Genomic DNA, 20,725 nt, shown 5'->3' with positions numbered 1-20,725 from the left:
AAAAGCACACAGGAGGAGACATTTTTAACAAAGAGAAAAGCTTACTTCTAATTTGGCCTTGTCATTTTGCAGTTTTTCTATGGTTTCCATGTACTTTCTTGTTAAACCATCTACGACTGCTTGGTGCTGTGCTGCTTCTGTCTCCAATGTCTCCAATCTACTTCTCAGTTCTGCCTCCATGTGTTTATGTTGTTCATCAGCTTCAAAAAACTGAGAAGAAAGAGCCATTATTCTATCATCAAGAATATCTTTGTCTTCTCTCAGTTAGATTCTGGATGCCAGGGAATCTCATTGGTTAAGTGATAACTTTCTACTACATTATACTCTAATACAAACACAAATAAACCTTTTTTCAAATTATTCTCTAAAGTGTCTGTGGTGTTTTTCCTTTTGGTAAAAGTCAATTACCAGTTCAAATAGATATCAAAATATTAGCCACAAAATACTGAAATATTAGTACTATAACCAAGTTCAAATACAATTTTTAAATATGCAAAATAAAGATTTAATTTTGTAAAATAAATATTTTCAAAAAACAAATAAATAATTCTTGTGCCTTTTTTTTTATTATTTGCTGAGGCAATTGGGGTTAAGTGACTTGCCCAGGGTCACACAGCTAGGAAGTGTTAAGTGTCTGAGGCCACATATGAACTCGGAACCTCCTGACTTCAGGGCTGCTGCTTTATCCACTGTGCCATCTAGCTGCTCCAAAGAATTAATTCTTCACACAAAAATCTTCCCTTCATCATTTATGTGGAACCAAAACATGATATATATTATGATTTGGCATAATGCAATTTAAAGAAAGTTATAGAACAATTTCATTAATGAATATGGATGCAAAAATTCTAAATACTAGCTAGGAGACTACAATAATATATCACAAGTATTATATTTTGTGATTAAATAGGATTCATACCAAGAATGCAAGGATGATTTAACATAAGGAAAACTATTAACATAATTGATTATCTCAATAAAAAAGTAACAAAAATCATTATGATTGTGCCAAATGATGCAGAAAAGGCTTCTGACAAAATACAACTCATTCCTATTAAACAAATTTGAAAATATAGTCATAAATGGATTTTTCCTTAAAAGAAGCAGCATCTAGAAGCTGGAAAATGAATGGATGCCCATCAATTGGAGAATGGTTGAGTAAATTGTGATATATGAACATTATGGAATATTATTGTTCTATAAGGAATGACCAGCAGGATGAATACAGAGAGGACTGGTGAGACATATATGAATTGATGCTAAGTGAAATGAGCAGAACCAGGAGATCATTATATACCTCAACAATGAAACTGTTTGAGGATGTATTCTGACAGAAGTGGATCTCTTCGATAAAGAGAGCTAATTCAGTTTCAATTGATCAAGGATGGACAGAAGCAGCTACACCCAAAGAAAGAACACTGGGAAATGAATATAAACTGCTTGCATTTTTGTTTTTCTTCCCGGATTATTTATATCTTCTGAATCCAATCCTCTCTGTGCAACAAGAAAACTGTTCGGTTCTGCACACATATATTGTATCTAGGATATACTATAACCTATTTAACATGTAAAGGCCTGCTTGCCATCTAGGGGAGAGGGTGGAAGGAGGGAGGGGAAAAATCGGAACAGAAGTGAGTGCAAGGGATAATGCTGTAAAAAATTACCCTGGCATGGGTTCTGTCAATTAAAAAGTTATTTAAAAAAAGAGAGAAAGAGAGAGAATAAAATATTAATACAGCTCTAATAAGAAAAAAAAAAAGAAGCAGCATCTACCTAAAACCATCAGCAAATATTATTTGTGATGGAGAAAAGCTGGAACCCCTTCCTAATAAAATCAGGAGTGAAACAAGGATGCCTATTATTAACAATATTATTCAATATTATATTAGAAATGCTAACAAGAGCAATAAGAGAAGAAAAAGAAATTGAAGGAATAAGAATTGGTAATGAGGTAATAAAAGCCATTCTTTTTTGCAATGATAATGATATGATAAACTTGAAAAATCCCAGAGACGTAACTAAAAGTTAGTAGGACAAAATAATTTTAGCAAAATAGCAGGATATAAAAGAAGCACATATAAAACCATCAATATTTCTATATATTACTAACAAAACTCTGCAAGAAGAAATTTTAAGTAATTATACACCACATTAAATACCTGGGAGTGCATCTGCAAAGACAAACCCAGGAACTAAATGAATATAATTATAAAACACTTTTTTAAACAAGTCAGGTTTAAATAATTGGAGAAACATTGTTTGTGGGTAGGCAGATCCAATAAAATAAAAATGACAATTCTACCTAAGCTAACCCTACTTATACAATGCCATCCCAATTAAATTAGCAAAAAAAAAAAAAAATTATTTTATAAATCTAGAAAAAACAACAAAAAAATTTCATTGGAAAAAACAAAAGGTCAAGCTATCAAAGGAATTAATGAAAAAATGTAAAGGAAGCAGGTTTATTTAGTAGTACCATATCTTAAACTATATTATAAAGTAGTAATTATCAAAAAAATCTAGTACTGGCTAAGAGACAGAAAGATCAATCAGTAGAACAGAGAAGACATACAATATATTGTGTTTGAAAAATGTAAAGATTTAAGCATTAGGGATAAAAATCCAACTACTTGGCAAAAAAAAATGATAGAATAGCTTTTGGAACAAAAAAAATTATTATTTGATAAAAATTGTTGGGAAAACTGGAAAACAATATGGCAGAAACTAGGTATAGACCAACATCTCATACTGTATAACAAGAAAAGGTCAAAATGGGGACATGATTTCAACTTAAAGGTTGATGCAATTAACAAATTGAGAAAGCATGGAATAATTTATCTGTCAGATTTATGGATAAGGAAAAGAATAGGAACAAAAAGATGATTTAAAAAGTATTAAAAATTTAAAGTAGATAATTCTGATTACACAAAAGTAAAAAGATTTTGCACAAATTAGGAGAGCAAGAGATAATTTACCTATCAGATTTTTGGAGAAGGGAAAAATTTATGACCAAATAAGAACTAGAGAACATTATGAAAGGCAAAATGGACAACTTTGATTGGATTAAATTAATAAGTTTTTGCACAAACAAAACCAACACAAGCAAGATTAAAAGGGAAGTACAAAGTTGGGGAAAATATCTTTTCAGACAGTGTTTCTGATAAAGGTCTCATTTCTAAAATATATAAAGAACTGTGTCAAATTTATAAGAACATATGTCCTTCCCCAATTGACACAAGGTCAAAGAATATGAACAATTTTCAGATGAAGAAATTAAAGCCATTTATAATCTGAATCACTATTGATTAGAAAAATGCAAATTAAAACAACTCTTTAGGTACTACTTCACACCTCTCAGACTGACTAAAATGACAGGAAAAGGTAATGATAGATGTTGGAGGTGATGTGGGAAAATTGGGACACATGTATTTTTGGTGAAGTTGTGAAATGATCCAACCACCCTGAAGACCAATCTAGAACTATGCCCAAAGAGCTATAAAATTGTGCATATCCTTTGATTCAACAGTGCCACTACTGGGCCTGTATCCTAAGGAAATCATAAAGGAGGGAAAAGGACTCACATGTGCAAAAATGTGTGTAACAGATCTGTGTGATAACAAAGAACTGGAAAATGAGTCGATGCCCATCAACTGAGGAATGGCTAAATAAGATGGGGTATATGAAGGTAATGGAATATTATTGTTATAAAAATAATTAACAAGCTGATTTTAGAAAGGCCTGGAAATATTTGCACAAATTCATGCTGAGTGAAATAAGCATTGTACACAAAAAACAGCAAGAAAGTGCAATATCAACTACGGGAAAACTTGGTTCTTCTCAGAGGTTCAGTGATCTAAAGCAATCCTAATAGATTTTGAATAGCAAATGCCATCTGCATCCAAAAAACAAACAAACAAACAAACAAAACCTATGGAGATTGAATGAAAACCAACACATGCTATGTTCACTTCTTTTTTTCTTTTTTTTTTTCTCTCTCTTTTGGTTTTTGTTCTGATTTTTCTCTCTCAACACTATTCATAAAGCAATGCACATTAAAAACAAATAAATAAATTAGGGGAAAAAAATCAAAAATTTTGCATGAAAAAAAAACAATGCAACCAAAATTATAAGGAAAGCAGAAAATGGGGGAGAAGAAAAGAATTTGCAAAAAGTAATCTCTGATAAAAGCCTCATTTCTCAAATTTATAGAGAACTAGGTCAAACTGATAAAAATGCAATTCATTCCCCACTGATAAATGATCAAAGGATATGAACAGGCAGCTTACAGACAATGAAATCAAAGTTACTAGGTAAACGAAAAAGTGCTCTACATCAAAAATGATCAGAGAAATGAAAATTAAAACAACCCTAAATTATCACTTCACATTTATCAGATATATCATACCTATCACACCTATTATTTTGGCTAATAAGACAAAAAAGAAAAATACTGGATGTAGGAAAACTGGGACACAAATGCACTACTAGTTGAATTGTGAACTGGAGAACAATTTAAAACTAGATACAAATGGCTATAAAACTATGCATACTCTTAGATCCAGCAGTAGCACTGCTAGGTCTATAAACCAAAGACTGCCAAAAAAAGGGAAAAGATATATTTATAAAATATTTATATTTATTAAATATATTAATTAAATTCATAATTTAATTCAATTAATTAATTCGATATTGATTTATTTTATTAATTTGCTATTTTATTTATATACAAATATTTAATAATTAATTTGATATTTAAATTAATAAGTTTGATTTAATTACATATATTTTGTAAAAATATTTATAGCCACAATTTTTGCAAAGGCTAAGAACTAGAAATCAAAGGGATACCCATCAAGTGGGGAATGGATAAACTAGCTGTGATATATGACTGCAATGGAATATTATTGTGCTATAAAAAATGTCAAGCAGGATCATTTCAGAAAAAAAAGCTGCTTATATGAATTGATACATTGTGAAATGAACAGAATCAGGAGAATGTCATACATGGTAAATGTAATTATATTCAATAAAGAATTGTGAATGTCTTGACAATTCCTAAGTACTAATGATGAAGCATATTATCTGCCTTCAGGGAAAGAACTGATATTGACTGATTATATAGACTGAAGCATGCTAATTTTTTTTGACTCTCTTTCACTTTTTTCTTTCATTCAAATCTTCTTGTACAAAATAACTAATATGGAAGTATTTTACACTTTAAAAAATTGTTGGGAAAACTGGAAAGCAGTCTGATAGAAATTAAACCAATGCCTTACACCATTTGCCAAGATAAGGTAAAAATAGATACATGACCTAAATATAAATGGAGATCTCACAGAAGCATATGGAATATATTTCTTAGATTTATGAACAGAAAAATTTAAGAATAGACAAATAGAGAGCATCATGAGACATAAAATGAGTAATTTTGATTAATTAAATTTAAAAGGGGTTGTAAAAATAAAACAAATGAAGCCAAGACTAGAAGGAAAATAGAAAATTGTGGGGATGGGATATTTTATAGATAGTTTCTTAGATAAACATCTCAAATCTCAAATATGCAAAAAACTTTATTAAATTTATAAGAAAATAAATCATTCCCCAATTGATAAATTTCAAACAATGTGAACAAGGCAGTTTTCCAATGAAGAAAACAAAACTACATAGTCATATTTAAAAATACTATAAATCATTATTGATTAGAGAAAAGCAAATTAATACAACTTTGAGATATCATCTCACATCAATCAGATTAGTTAAAATGATAGAGGGGGAAATAACAAATGTTGGAAAGGATGTGGAAAAATTGGGACTCTAATACACTGTTGATGGAACTGTGATGTGATCTAACCATTTTGGAGAACAATCTGGAATTATGCCCCAAGATTTACAAAACTGTGTACATACCCTTTGTTCTAGCAATACCATTATTTGGTCTATTTCCCCAAGGTGATCAAAGAAAAAATTTCTATGTTCTAAAATATTTACAGCAGTTCTTTTTGTGATGACAAAAAAATACACTACAGGTCTTTGTTCACAAAAAATATCTTAAAATTTAATAAAAGGCTAAACAAGGTGGCTCAAGATGGCTGTCAGGTCCCCTATGCCTGTATTTCAATACACACACGAAAAAACAAAACCTTGAAATTAGCACCAGACCAAATAATGACCAAAAATTCAAATTAGAAACTATAGTAAGTAACTTCTAAAAAACTGCACAAAAAGTTAGTCAGAAGACCATGGGAAACAGACAAGGGTATTGCCAACGTTAGAGCAAACATGCCAATAGCCCCCCATCTCAAACAGAAAAAGGCCAAAAACATGGAGCTTGCAGGAGCCTATACAAGGAGGCAGTCTCTCTCCAAAGCTCCAGGGAGATCAAAAAGTCCCAGGATAGGAACCCTGTAAACTCTGGGGACCAGCAGCATTTAGATCAAGAACACCTAGGCACCCAGGGACTCCAGGGTCCCTAATAATCTTTCTTCTTTAAGATGTCATGGATAGAGGCCATTTTCTGTATTAAAATACTATGGTTCATAAAAGAATCAAACACTCTTAGGCTTGAGTTGGAAGAGGCCTCAACAGCCATCTAACTCTCTAGAGATAATCAACTTGGGGCCTATAAATTTATTTTAAAATTATGAACATACTTTTAAATTAAGTTAAAATACAATTGTGTACAACACATATTAATAATATGTTTCATTAAATAATATATACTTTATATGTATATGTATAATTGTTTCAATATGGTTTTCTTTGTAATTCTATGTGTTTTATGCACTTAAAAACATTATTAAAATAACACACATGATTCTGGAAAAAAAAATTAAAAAAGAAGTCATGGAGGATCCAGAAGATTCAATACTCTGAAACTCAAACATCAAGCACAGCTTAACCTTAGGAAATGGAGGTCAGCTTAGAAACCCAAAATACTAGACTGAGACTACTCTAGGCAAACACCACATTCAAAAAGCATGAAAGAAAGAAAGAAACTTGAACCTGACATAAGCCCTACTTCAGAAGTTAACACCAGAGAAATAAGTAAACAACAATGACAACAGCAGCAGCAGCAAAAAGAACTAGCATTTGATAAGCACCTATGATCTGCCAGGATCTTGGCTAAATGCTTTACAAATATGATGTCATTTGATCTTCACAACATCCCTGAGGTATACATGCTATGCTTTACACATGAGAAAACTTATGCACAGAAGTTAAATGACTTGCCCAGGGTCACACAGCTAACGTCTGAAGCCAGATGTGAACTCAGCCCTTGCTGACTCCATCACAGCAATGCATTATTGTCACCAGTTGTCTCAAACAAGACACTAAACAGCATCGAAAAATGCTGTGGGGACAGCTAGGTGGTGCAGTAGACAGAGCACCAGCCCTTAAATCAGGAGGAGTTCAAATCTGGCCGCAGACACTTAGTACTTCCTAGCTGTGTGACCTTGAGCAAGTCAATGCCCCAACAAAAATAAATTTAAAAATAATGTTGTGGATTTAAATCTCCCCCCCAAAGAAAAAGAGAGTAATAATTCTGAAACAACTATAAAAGAAAAAAAAAGTATTTTCTATAAAGACTACATGAATACTTAGAAGAAATGAAGAAACAAATGAAATAAAATAAGAGTTTTGGAAGAAAAAATTAGCAGCATAGAAGGAAAAAAGTTAAATTTGTGTAAATAAGAGATACCAAACAGGTAAACCTGTTTAAAAAACCAAACAGGAATCAATTCTTCAAGACAGAAAGAAATATTAAAACAAAAGCACAAAATTAAAAAAAAAAACAGAATATCCAATACAAAAACAACTGACCTGAAAAACAGGCCTAGGTTACATAAGAACTACTGTACTCCCTAAAAATGATTTTTTTAAAGCCTAAACTTCATTTCAAGAAATCATAACTATTCAGGTCTATCAGAATCAAAGGACAAAACAAAAATAGAAAAAATTCACCAATCACTCCATAGAAGAAGTCCTCAGAAGAAAAATATTAAGAATGCCACAGGTAATCCAAACTTCCCACATTAAAAAAAAATACTACAAGATTTCATACAGGTATTATATGAATACAGCTATAAAACATTTATACAAATAAAGGCAAATGCAAATAACTGAAAATGAATTGCTCAGGAATAACCCGAGCTGTTAAAATGACAGTAACAATTAAAGTATTGTGCTTATTCAATGCAATACTAATAAAACTATCAAAGCATTATTTTATAGAAAAATGAGAAAAATTCATTTGGAAGAACAAAATGTCAGGAATCTCAAAGAAAATAATGAAAATATGGGAATTCTATTAATAACACCACAAAAAACTACATTATAAAGAAATAATTAACAAAACAAGTCAGTACTGATTAGGAAAGAGATCAACTGATAAAAGATTAAGTATACAACATAAGGAGGCAAATAAACAAAGTAGTCTCATATGTGAAATGCCCAAAGATGCCCAACAACTTGAGGTTAAAAACTCAGTATTTGACAAAAACTGCTGGGAAAACTGGAAAATAGGTCAGAAGAAATTAAGTACAGATCAATATCTCACATAGTACATCACAGTAAGTTTTAAATGGATATATCACTTAGGAATATTATAATATATACATATATAATATATGTATGATATGTTACTTATTAAAGATGCCATTAAAAATAAATCAGGGAAGCATGAAATTTCCTATCAGATCTAAGACAGAATTCATGACCCAAAAAAGAATAAAATATATCACAGAAAGAAAAATTTTAAGGTTTTTATAGAAGCAAAATCAATGAAGCTAAAATTAGAGTGGAAAAAATAAATGTGGGGAAAATATTTGCAGCAAATATCTCTAATAAGGATCCCATTTTTAAGATACATTAGGAAGTGACTGAAATTTGTTTTAAAAAAATTATGCCCCCTCTGATAAATTATCAAAAAATGTCAATTGGCTGTTTTCTAAGGAAGAAATCTAAGTTATAGTCAAAAGAAAAGACATTCCAAACCACTTAAAGAAACACAAATTAAAAGAACTTTGAGGTTCCATCTGATTAACAAATCTCCAAAGAAATAATGAAAAATATAGGAAGAGAACCTATTAGTAACATCACAAAAACTATTATTATAAAGAAATAATCATCAAAACAAGTTGGTATTCATTAAGAAATATAAAGAGAGCAATCAGTGAAAGAGATTAGATATACAACATAAGGAAGCAAAGTTGGCAAAAAAGGAAAGTTACAAATATGGGAATGATTACAGAGAAATAGGTATAGTAATGCACTACTTAGAATTGGAAACTAAGAGGGTGTCAATCAACTGGGACAGTTAAATAAATTGTGGTATGCAAATGTACTGAAATACAATTGTGCTATAAGAAATGTTGAAGGTGAATGGTTTCAGATAGTTTCAGAAAAATCAGGAAAGACTTTGTATGAATCAAAGCAGAATGAAGTTACAATCAGACAATGTATATAATAATAACACTATAAAGACAACTTAAACTGACAATAATTAATAATTAACAAATTTACTGAACTATTTCCTCTTCATAAAGCACTTCAAGTAGAGAAATCATAAATGAGGTCACACCTAACAGATTTTATGAAAAACAGAAGAAAATCTTGTAATAATACAACATTCCAAAAGAAACAAAAAATACAGGGTTATAACCAAGAATAATCTTCCCTATAATACGCATATAACTCTAGGGAAGCATAGGAGTAGAGATGGGGAGAGGGGAAGGAACTTTAATGGAATAAAAACTTTAAAGTATTTATGAGGAAATAACCAAAGTTTACTAGGAACTACAAAATAAAAAGCCTAAAAAAAGGTAAATTTAATTGAGGAAATGGAAGATAATAAATATGATGAAGTTCTAACATTCTAATAGAAGAAGAAACAAGTATTTAGAGTTTTTTAAGTATTTAAGAAAAAGAAAGGATGTAGGTTCAACTGTGGAATTTCAAAAAGAGAAAGGAAAAGGAGATAAAAAAGAATATATTAGTGTAGAATGGAGGAAGCAAGGAGTGACACTTGCTATTTCTTATAACGGCATATAACAAGAATACACAAACATGGAGGAAAGAATGGGGAAGGAGGAGACACTGGATGAATCTCACTCGTTATCTGAAATGGACAAATAAAAGTAAAACACATATGTAGAGTTTGGTGTAGAAATAAATCCAAATCAACAGGGAAACAATTGGGGATTAGGGGATAGCTAAAAAAGGAAAATTAGTCTTAAGCAAAACAAAGGGAAAAAAATTAATCTAAAGTAGATTGGCTCTCTAAAGGAGAATGACTAAACAAACTGTGATATGCCCCTTGCAGAGATGGGAGATCCACAAATGTTGCACAATATACATTAGGCTTTTTTGACATAGTAGATTACGTTGATTTTTTCCTCTAATTGCCTTTTGTCTTTAAAGAGAATATTTGTTATATGGGATGGTTATTTGAGAGGAAGGAAGGCAATCAAGGCAAAATAAGGTGATATTTAAAAAAAGATAATTAAAATGTATTTAACAATTTTTCTTAAAGCTGTGGTATATGAATAAAATGGAACATTATTCTAACATCTTGTTCATCTTTCATATTCAAAGAGGACTAATGACATCATAATGTTGGGGTCAATGCACAATTTGTGCGAATGTGGTTGAGAAATGTAATGTTAGTTTAAAAGGTTCCATCACCAGTTGGACAAATAATCCATCTGAACATTTGGGATGGAGATGTCTCTAGAATTGCTCATCTTCTACTTTTTCTATGTGTTACTGTGATAACTTTGCTTTGCTTTGGAATATAAAGCCTTCTTTGATACAGGCATGCCATGCTGGGTGGTCCTATGCCACTGTCTCCTAGATCTCATAACTGTAACTAAAGTTGTTCAAAGACACTTTGAGAAAGTCTTTGTATTGCTTATTCAGACCTCTGTGTGAATACCTACCTTATGTGAACTCTGTAAAATAAGTCTTTAGATTAAAAAAAGAGTTTACCTATTCTGAAAAGATATGAATTCAGAGAATCCTAGGTAATCTGAATTGATACAGAATGAAGAGAGCAGAATCAGAAGAACAAATTATTCAACAATAACATTGTAATGAAAAACTGAAACACTTAGAAACTTTGATCATTGCAATGTACAATCCCTATCTTTAGGAGGATTATGATGAATGAAGCAATTTACCCACTTCCTGAGAGAGAAGTAATAAACTAAAAGTACAGATAAATATATAAAATTTTAGAATTAACCACTGCGTGCTTAGCTATGCATACTTAAGATTTTTTTTTTCTCTTTCAATTTTTTAATTGGGAGGAAGGTCTCCATTAGATGAGAGGATGGCAATAGGGATTAAAAAAGAGAGACAAAAACAGATCATTAAAATTTCTTTTTAAATACACAAAAACAAAAAGAATGAAGTTCAGGAGGAAGTGCAAAATAATACATGGAATTTATTATATGGCTTTTTCATTTAAAGTGTTTGAAATGCAATCCTCTTTTGTATTACGCTGTATGTTTGGAAATACTCTTTTCTAGTATTCAAATTCAAATCAAAAAATCAAATTAATTTTTAAAAATTCAAAAGAGGAAATATTTACTTACTTGTATATGCAATCGTTCATTCTCTTCTATCTTCTTTTGAAGGTCTTCATCAAAGACACTTTTCTGCTCTTGACTCAACTGAGAGGAAGATTCTCCACTTTTCTAATGGAAAGAACAAATCATGTTTATATAACATTCATCTTTTAGAGAAAAATCCTAGACAATTCTTTGAGATGAGAAGTATTAGATCTGAATTGGTGAAAAGAATTTATACACCAAGTTTCCTAAGCCAATGAAATTACAGGTCTAGATAAGCAACAGCTTACATTTGTTTAGCACCTTAAAAGTTTAAAAAATGTTTTCCTCATAATTTTGTGAGACTGGCAGTGAAAATGTTAAAGGAACCCCATGACTTGTCCATGGCCACACACACAGCAAATTCAGTGTTGAGAAAGGAGCTTCCCCAAGAAACAAGTTAACTCCCTTAGTCACATTCTCAGAGATGAACTCATCCATCTGTCTTATTCTCATTTCTAAAGCTCTTCAATTCCAAGGGAGTTGCAGAGTTCTGGCATAGCTTTTTTTAAAGCTCTACAGTTAATTTTTAATTCTTTCTTGATTTTTTTTTTTTTACTCAGCAAATGATCCAAAAATGATCACTTGTGTCTCCTTAACACAAGGACCTGAAATACCAAAGAGACTTGACCTAATAGTGACACTATCTTTTTGGCATCTACTCTGTACTTCTCTGTCTCTCACTTCATCTCATTTCCTCATCCTGTTTAAAACTAGAAATACTAAAAAAAAAAAAAAAAAGCAAATAACACAAAAATTCCTCAAAAGTAAGATAGATATGAACAAAAATCCATGATATTTTACATGGAATAAGGAGATGCTCAACAAACTGCCAGCTTATGATTGCCACAACGAGTTTTGCCAAATGATTCATTTAAAGATCAGTGAGGGGTGAGATATAAAAAGAATTTTCATGGAAAAATTTAAGAATTACTACTCTGAATTCTTTTTCCAATAAGATATAACAGATTCAATTCTATTTTGTCTTCTTTGAAACTTCCAACCACAGCAGTCTCTTCTACAAAAATCACAAGAAGTTCTCCCTTATACTTTATAACAAAGGCAATCATGTATTTGTCAAATAATATTGACAAGAAAGACTTTCAGAAGTTTTTTCTCCCATAGATGATATTTTAATTACCAATATAAACAGTCAAGTGAAGAAACATTGATAAACAAGTGATATCTTCTGCAAAAGCTAGTGCTATCAATAAATATTTTTTTTGCTTAATAATATTTTACTTTATTCCAATTACATGTAAAAACAGTTTTTAACATTCATTTTTGTAAAGTTTTGAGTTCCAGGTTTTTCTCTCACTTCTTTTTCCCTGCCTCCTCCCCAAAATAGCAAACAATCTGTATACATATTTAATCATGTTAAACATATTTTCAAATTAGTCATGTTGTGAAAGAAAAATCAGAACAAAAGAGAAAGCCATGAGAAAGAAAAAAAAATGAAAATAATATGCTTTGATTAGCATTCAGATTTCGTAGTTCTTTCCTTGGATGTGGTTCATGGGTCTTTTTTGAACTGTTTTGTAGCATTGCATTGCTGAGAAAATCTAAGTCAATCATAGTTGATCACTACACACAATATTGCTATTACAGTGTACCATGTCCTCCTGGTTCTGCTTATTTCACTCAGCAACTGTTCATGTAAGTCTTGCCAAGTTTTTCTGAAATTTGCCTACTCACCATTTCTTACAGAATGCTAGTATTTCATTACATTCATAGACCACAACTTACTCAGCTATTCCCCAAGTGATGGGCATCCCTTAAATTTCCAATTTTTTGGAAATATATTTGCTATATTTTTATACACATGGGTCCTTTTCCCTGTTTTATGATTTCTTTCAGATACAGACATAGTGGTGGTACTGTTATATCAAAGGATATGCCTCTCTATGTCCAGTTTGGACCATTACTAAGTCTGTTGCCTAGGGAAATCATAAAGGAGGGAAAAGGTCCCACGTGTGTAAAAATGTCTGGAGCAGCTCTTTTTATGCAAAGAATTGGAAAAAGAGTAGCTGTCTCAAATGAGGAATGGCTGAACAAGTTGTGGTACATGAAGATAATGGAATATTATTGTTAATGAACAAGCTGATTATAGAAAGGCCTGGAAAGATTTACATGAACTGACACTGAGCAAAATAAAAAGAATCAGGAATACACTATACACAATAACAGCAAGAATATTCTATGATCAACTATGAAAGGTTTGGCTCTTCTCAGTAGTTCAGTGATCTAAAGCAATCCCAATAGACTCTGGACAACAAATGCCATCTGCAACCTAGAAAAAGAACTAAGACTAAATGTAAATCAATACATGCTATGTTTAATTCTTTTTTTTTTTTTATCTCTCCCATGGTTTTTCCCTTTTGCTCTGACTTTTCTCTCCCAACATAATTCATAAAACAATGTGCATTAAAAATAAATTAAAAAAAAAAAGTTATGCACCATGTTATAATCCTTTGACTACAGTTCCAAAATGTTCTCCAGAATAGTTATATCAGTTCACTACTCTACCAATAATACATTTGTGTTTCAATTTTCCCACATCTCCAACATTTGTCATTTTCCTTTTCTGTGATATTAACCACTCCAATTGAGGTGTGAGGTGATATCTCAGAGTTGTTTTAATTTGCTTATCTCTAATCAATAGTGATTTTGAGCATTTTTTCACATGACTATAAATAGCTTTAATTTCTTCATCTGAAAAACTGTGTGTTCATATCCTTTGACCATTTATCAACTTTGATAAATTTGACCTGGATTTATTAACTCAGGAATGGTTTGTAGTCTTACAAATTCAATTTGGTTCTCAATATTTTAAAAATGAGGCCTTTATGAAAAGCACTAGAGAACCTGTTTCCAACTTTCTACTTTCCTGCCAATCTTGATTGCATTGGTTTTGTTTATGCAAAAACTTTTTAATTTGATATAATCAAAACCATCCATTTTGAATTTCATAACATTCTCCTGTTTGGTCAGAAATTCTACCATTCTCCATAGATAGATCTGACAAGTAAACTATTTCATGCCTTCTTAATTTGCTTATGGTAACACCCTTTCTGTCTAAATCATGTACCCATTTCACACTTATTTTGGTATATGGTGTGAGTTGTTAGTCAATGCCTAGTTTCTGCCATACTATTTTCTAATTTTACCACAGTTTTTGTCAAAAAGTGAGTTTTTATCCCAAAAGTCTTTGGGTTTATCAAATGATAGATTACTATAATCACTGACAACTGTGTCTTATATACCTACCTACTCCACTGATCCAACAACCTTATTTTTTAGCCAGTACCAAATAGTTCTGAAGATTACTGTTTTTTAATATAGTTTTAGATCTGATACAGCTAGGCTACCTTCCTATAAATTTTTTTTCAATAAACATTTATTATATTTAGTTGCAAACTTTACTTTACAGACATTGTACTTAGCATTAGGATACAAAAAGAGGTAAAGATAAGTCCTGCCTTCAAGGAACTCAAATACAAATGGAGCACACTACCAACAGAAATGTACAAACAAGCTTTGTACAGAATGTATAAGAGATAATTAATAGAGGAAAGGTATTTGAACGAAAATAGATGGAGAAGACTTCCTGTAGAATAGAGCTTCTTAAACTTTTTCTATTTGTATTCTCTTTTTTTACATGACACCAGTTACATAGTTATATAAAATAGATATACAAATCAAACATTTAATGATAATAAATCATAATTTTATAACCCCCACATTCAGTTATGAGGCCCGATAGTAGATCATAAACCACAATTTAAGAAGTTGAACTGTAGAAGGTAGGATTATACATACTTATGACTTAAAGGAAGCCAGAGAGATCAGTAAATGGATCAGAGGAAGGAGAACATTCTAGGCATGGGGTACAGTCAAGAGAAATTGCCTTAGCCTAGAGCCAAGAGCCAAGAGTGCTTTGTTTGTAGAATAGCCAGGAGCTAGTGTTACTGGGTCAAAGAATAAAAATTAGACTGGAAAGGTAGGAGGGGGTTGGGTTATGGAGAGTGTTGAATACAACATTTTATATTTGATCCTAGAGGCAAAAGAAGCCACTGAAGAAAACTGAGGAAGGTATAAGGAAGGTGACATGATCAGATCTGTACTTTAAGAAAATCACTTTGTGGTTTACTGGAGGATGGACTGTATATACCACTCTTAAAAAGAGCTTCTAAAAAAAAAAAAAAAAACAACAACTCTGAAGTCAAATGAGTCAATACTTCTGAAACAAAGGATAAAATGAATCCAAAAGGATATGTAATTTTAGTCCTTCCTAGTTTGGACTTAGGCACTATAGTCCCAGCATCTTAAATGCTGGCCTTTAACCCATATACAAGCTGATTACTGCTCTTCACATAACAGATTGTAATTATGATCAGAACGCAGAGCATCAAAAACTACCTCCAAAATAGTATTTATAGAATTCTTGTTCTCCTTCATCTGACTGAGAAATATAGCTATCAAGAAAAAATATATATGTAGATAGCTACAATCCTCAAAAGAGCTACAAAGATAGATACCCTGAAACAAAAAAAAGAAAGAAAGAAAAAAGCACTCCCAACTATCCAAGGCAAGAAGAGGATCTCAAAGTAGAGAAAGCCAAAATTCCTATTGCAAGGTAGACTCTGCTTCTGCTTCAGCTTCATACATAGACAAAAATTATTAAAAGCCTAAACTAAAAAGTCATTGAGTCCTCCCAAAAAAGGAACATACAAAAAGTCTGCTATCTTGCCTTATAAACAAAAAGCCTTCTTTGAGTATTTGATACAGTATTTTTTTTTTAAAAAATCAGGTTAAAAAAAGTAATTCCAAATGGACTAAAAACAAAAAGGGAAGAAATTGGTGGTTAATTTCTATTTTTATAAATATTTAGAGATGAATTCAAAATTGAGTAGAGTTGGAGATGTGAGAAACCATTCAGTGGATGGCAGTACAGACAAAAACTTTGAAGTACATGTAGCATATCGGCGAGATCTAGAAGGAATTTGCTCAAAAATTCTGGAATATGTCATGTTTCCTGCCTAAAGCAAAATACATTACACTGAGTATGACTTTTTCCCACATACATCATAATAAAAGTATTGATTTAATTGGTACTGCTTCTTCATACTGATATAAAATTTTACAGAGATTATGGAAGACTGATGACTTTGTAATCAGGGAACAAGGATTCCAATCCAAGGGACCCAAAACTAGTTACAACCTCTTTGTGCCTCAATTTTTTCATTTATAAAATGAAAGGACTGGGTGGGATGACCTTCACTGAATCCGACAGATCTAAATGTGAAACTATGATACAACATACCACCTATACTTTGAAAATATCAAAATCATGATTTCATCAGCGTATAATGCACCTGGTAAACACAATAGGTGATTATCCTTTTTTCCCTGTAAAATGATACCCAAGATGATGAACAATTAGGCAGTTTGCCCAAGGTCCCACAGTTACCATGTCTCAGCATTGTTTTCCTGATTTACAAGGTGGCTTCTCATCAAATAGGCTCAGTCCCTCTCCAATTAAAAATTAGATTTGTAAAATAAGCAATTTCTGAATCATAAGATCTTTTAAGAATATTGGACTATTTACATAAAGCATCAAGAAAATTGTCATGCTGTATAAAACTTAAAAAGGAAAAACCACCAAAATTTTCAACTGAGGAACAGTTCATTTGCAGTAAAGAAGCCAAGCTGTTTTGCCAATGACTTGTTTAGGAATAAATGTTTAAAAACTATATCGACATCTTTAAATATCTGTGGTAGGGGCATGGTCCGATTATTCCTTCCACTTAAACATAAGCAGTGGTGATACCTTAAATGAGTTAACCCTGCTTTTTACTAGTAGCAAAACACTGTTGCTATTAGTTATTATTAGGGATGGGATTGTAATTTCATTGATAAAGGCAATTCTCAGGTGAAGAAATTCCCTCTAGAAATTCTAAAAATTTCCCTCACACATAAAATATATGTTAAAACTCAGTTATTCCTGGCTTTAAAATTAGTTCTTTATCTACTACACCATACTATCTCTGTCAAATATTATTACTCATTGTTACTCCAGATAATATTCATAATAGCAAGAGTTGGGGCAGCTAGTTGGTGTAGTGGATAAAGCACCAGCCCTGAAATCAGGAGGATCTGAGTTCAAATCTAACCAAAGACATTTATTATATCCTGGCTGTGTGACCCTAGGCAAGTTAACTCCAATTGCCTTAGCAAAAACAAAAAACAACAACAGCAGCAGCAGCAAGAGCTGTTACTATTATTTACAACTCTTGAATTTTAAGGCTTATGAAGTACTTCCTTCATATCAACCCTTTGTAGAATGTAGTATAACATAATACAAGTACCCCAATTTGATCAATGAGGAAATTGAGGCTCAGAAATATTGAGCCATTTGTTCAGCTTAACTACTAACAAGTTTTGTATCAATAATCGTTAAAAAAATTGGTCTAAAACTTTCTTTGTTTTGTCTCTTCTCGGTCTGGGTATAAGCACCATATTTGTGTCATAAAAGGAATAAATAATAAGGATCATACACTATGACCAGGCCGAATTTCTATCAGGAATGCAGGGCTGTTTCAATTATCAGCATAATTGACCATATCAATAACAAAAACCAACAAAAATCATAAAATTATATCAATAGATGCAGAAAAAGTTTTTAGCAATATATAACAACCATTCTTATGAAAAACATTATAGAGAACATAGGAATATATGGAGCTTACCTTAAAAGGTTAAGTAATATTTATCTAAATATTGTCTACACCATCAGTAAATATTATCTATAATGGAGAAAAGCCTTTCCAATACACTCAGAAGGGAACATTCCCTGCCTCCAGGAAAAAAACTGATACTGACTAAATATAGATTGAAGAATACTATTTTTCACTTTTTCTCTTTAATTTTTTTATATGTGTGCCTGTACAAAATGATTAATATGGAAATGTTTCCCATAATTCTCATAATACACCCTCCTGCATGAAAACCACTTTCTCATTCACATAAAACACTCCAGATATTCCTACAGCCCTTAGTTCGCTCTCAAATTCAAAGAATAACCTATATCTGATTGCTTACTGTCACAAAGGGGGGAAGAAAAGAAAGGGACAGAATTTGAAACTCAAAACTTTACATAAAAATGCTAAAAAACTGGGGAAAATTTTTTTTTTAAAAACAACTTACAAATAATTAGTATCAAAGTAAGAAAAGGGTGAACTTACCACTAATGAAGAGGAAATTAAAGCAACAATTAGGAGTTATTTTGTCTAATTGTATGCCAATAAATCTGACAACCTAAGTGAAATGGATGAATATTTACAAAAATATGGATTGTCCAGATTAACAGAAGAGGAAATAAAAACAACTAACAAAAATCAGATCCAGAATTCAAACCCAAATCTTCCTGTCTAAAGGCTGATGGTCTTTTCATTATACTACACAATAAAATAGCTATAGTTATAAGCAACATGAAATTATTTAGTTTTTCCCAGATACTAATGCAATTGTGGGTTTAACCATATACTTGGGGCCTAAGAAAAGCTCAAAACTCTTGATTTTTCCCGCTTCTATAAACAAATATTGGTACAAATGTATGTTCAGATGAACTCAAAGTGCAACCATTTTTGGGTAAAAATTTGATTGACCAAGGAATACAAGGTAAATTTTGTACACTTCTACAATTTGATAGCTAGCTGGCAATATGGTGCTCAGTTATTTTTATTTGAGCCTACCTTATTTTTCTTGCCTCGGAGTTCACTCAAAGCAAGTTCATCCTGAAGTAGTTCAACCCTCTTGGCAAGCTGCAGATTGCGAAATGTCAAACTATCCATTTCTTGCTGTAGTTTTCTCAATGACTGATCCTTCATTTTTAGTTGTTCCTGCATTAATATGAAAAATAGACCAATGCTCAGAATGCAGCCTTCAGGCTTAGAAATAATGAGTTTTTTGTTGTTTGTGCTAAATTACATCAAAAACAAATGAAAATCCTTACTGAGATATATGTTAACTGAATTAGGTTCTCAAATATAAAGTTCAAGTATAGATAATAGGCTATTTGATAGGTGAAAAACTAATTTCTAGTCAAATTGCATAAATCCTCTCATTAAATGTAAGCCACAATACTAGGAGAGATGCAAAAGATTAAGTAAAACTTGATTTTTTCCTTCATGGAATTTACAGCCAAACAAATACTAAATAAAACATAAATACATAAGAGGGGTTCAAATTCTTATGACTACACCTGGGCTCACTTAACACTTCCTGAAGTGCTGTGTGATCCTAACCAAATCACTTAATCCCATTTGTCTCAGCCAAAAAAAAAAAAATAATAATACAAATTCTTATGAGAGATACAAGGGAGGAATAATTATTTAACAACTGGAAGTAAATGGGATCTATTTTGTCCAAAATTTACTAGTTGTGTGACTATGCTGAAGTCCCTTTCAGCCTCAGTTTGTTCCTCAGTAAAATGGGAAAAATACTAGTATCTACTTCATAAAGGTTTTTTCAAGAAGTAAATGAGATAACATGTAAAACATTTTATAAAGTTAATTATTTTTATTACTAAGAAAGAAATGAATATGGATAGACCAACTATAAGGACATTTCAGAAATAAAAAATAGCATGACCAAAAACAAAGTGCAGAAAACCACAGGATTAGAGGTAGCCTAGTTTTGCTCAATGCAGATATACAGAGAACAGCAATGTCAAATAAAACCTAAGAACTGAGAATAGCATCAGGTAATGAGGAATCTTGAAAGTTATGCTAAGGAAGCTGAACTTTATTTGGTAGCTATTAGAGAACCACTGAGAGACATTTTTAAACAATATAAAATAACTAGATCTATATATATGAAAGATTAATCTGAATCATGAAGGAGAGGAAGGCCTCTGAGCAGCTTATTACAATAGTTGAAGCAAGTGGTAAAGATAGCCTAAACAATAGCAATGGCCATGAGACTACAAAGAAGGTAAATATAAGATATAGTAAAGGTGTAATTTGTCAAATGATAAGAAATGGGTAAATAATAGGGTAGACGACTAATAGGAAAACCAAAAGTTCAAAAACTCTCATTGCCTACCAGCACTCACC

At 31.6% G+C, this 20,725-nt stretch overlaps 1 protein-coding gene across 3 annotated transcripts in view; it reads right to left on the bottom strand.

The window, feature by feature from the left end:
• Window positions 1-20,725, bottom strand: part of PPP1R21 (protein phosphatase 1 regulatory subunit 21) — a 144,326-nt gene that overhangs the window by 104,719 nt on the left and 18,882 nt on the right. For all 3 annotated transcript variants that reach the window (XM_051975235.1, XM_051975238.1, XM_051975236.1), the window contains exons 3-5: window positions 19,364-19,510; window positions 11,595-11,696; window positions 46-210 (exon numbers count right to left, since the gene is read on the bottom strand). In XM_051975235.1, the coding sequence (XP_051831195.1) occupies window positions 46-210; window positions 11,595-11,696; window positions 19,364-19,510 (414 nt within the window). The remainder of the gene's footprint in view (window positions 1-45; window positions 211-11,594; window positions 11,697-19,363; window positions 19,511-20,725) is intronic.

Source organism: Antechinus flavipes, chromosome 2 (genome assembly GCF_016432865.1).
Source record: "Antechinus flavipes isolate AdamAnt ecotype Samford, QLD, Australia chromosome 2, AdamAnt_v2, whole genome shotgun sequence".
NCBI classification, from domain to species: domain Eukaryota; kingdom Metazoa; phylum Chordata; class Mammalia; order Dasyuromorphia; family Dasyuridae; genus Antechinus; species Antechinus flavipes.
Note: the sequence above shows the minus strand (reverse complement) of the source record. Positions and strands in the feature narration are given on the sequence as shown.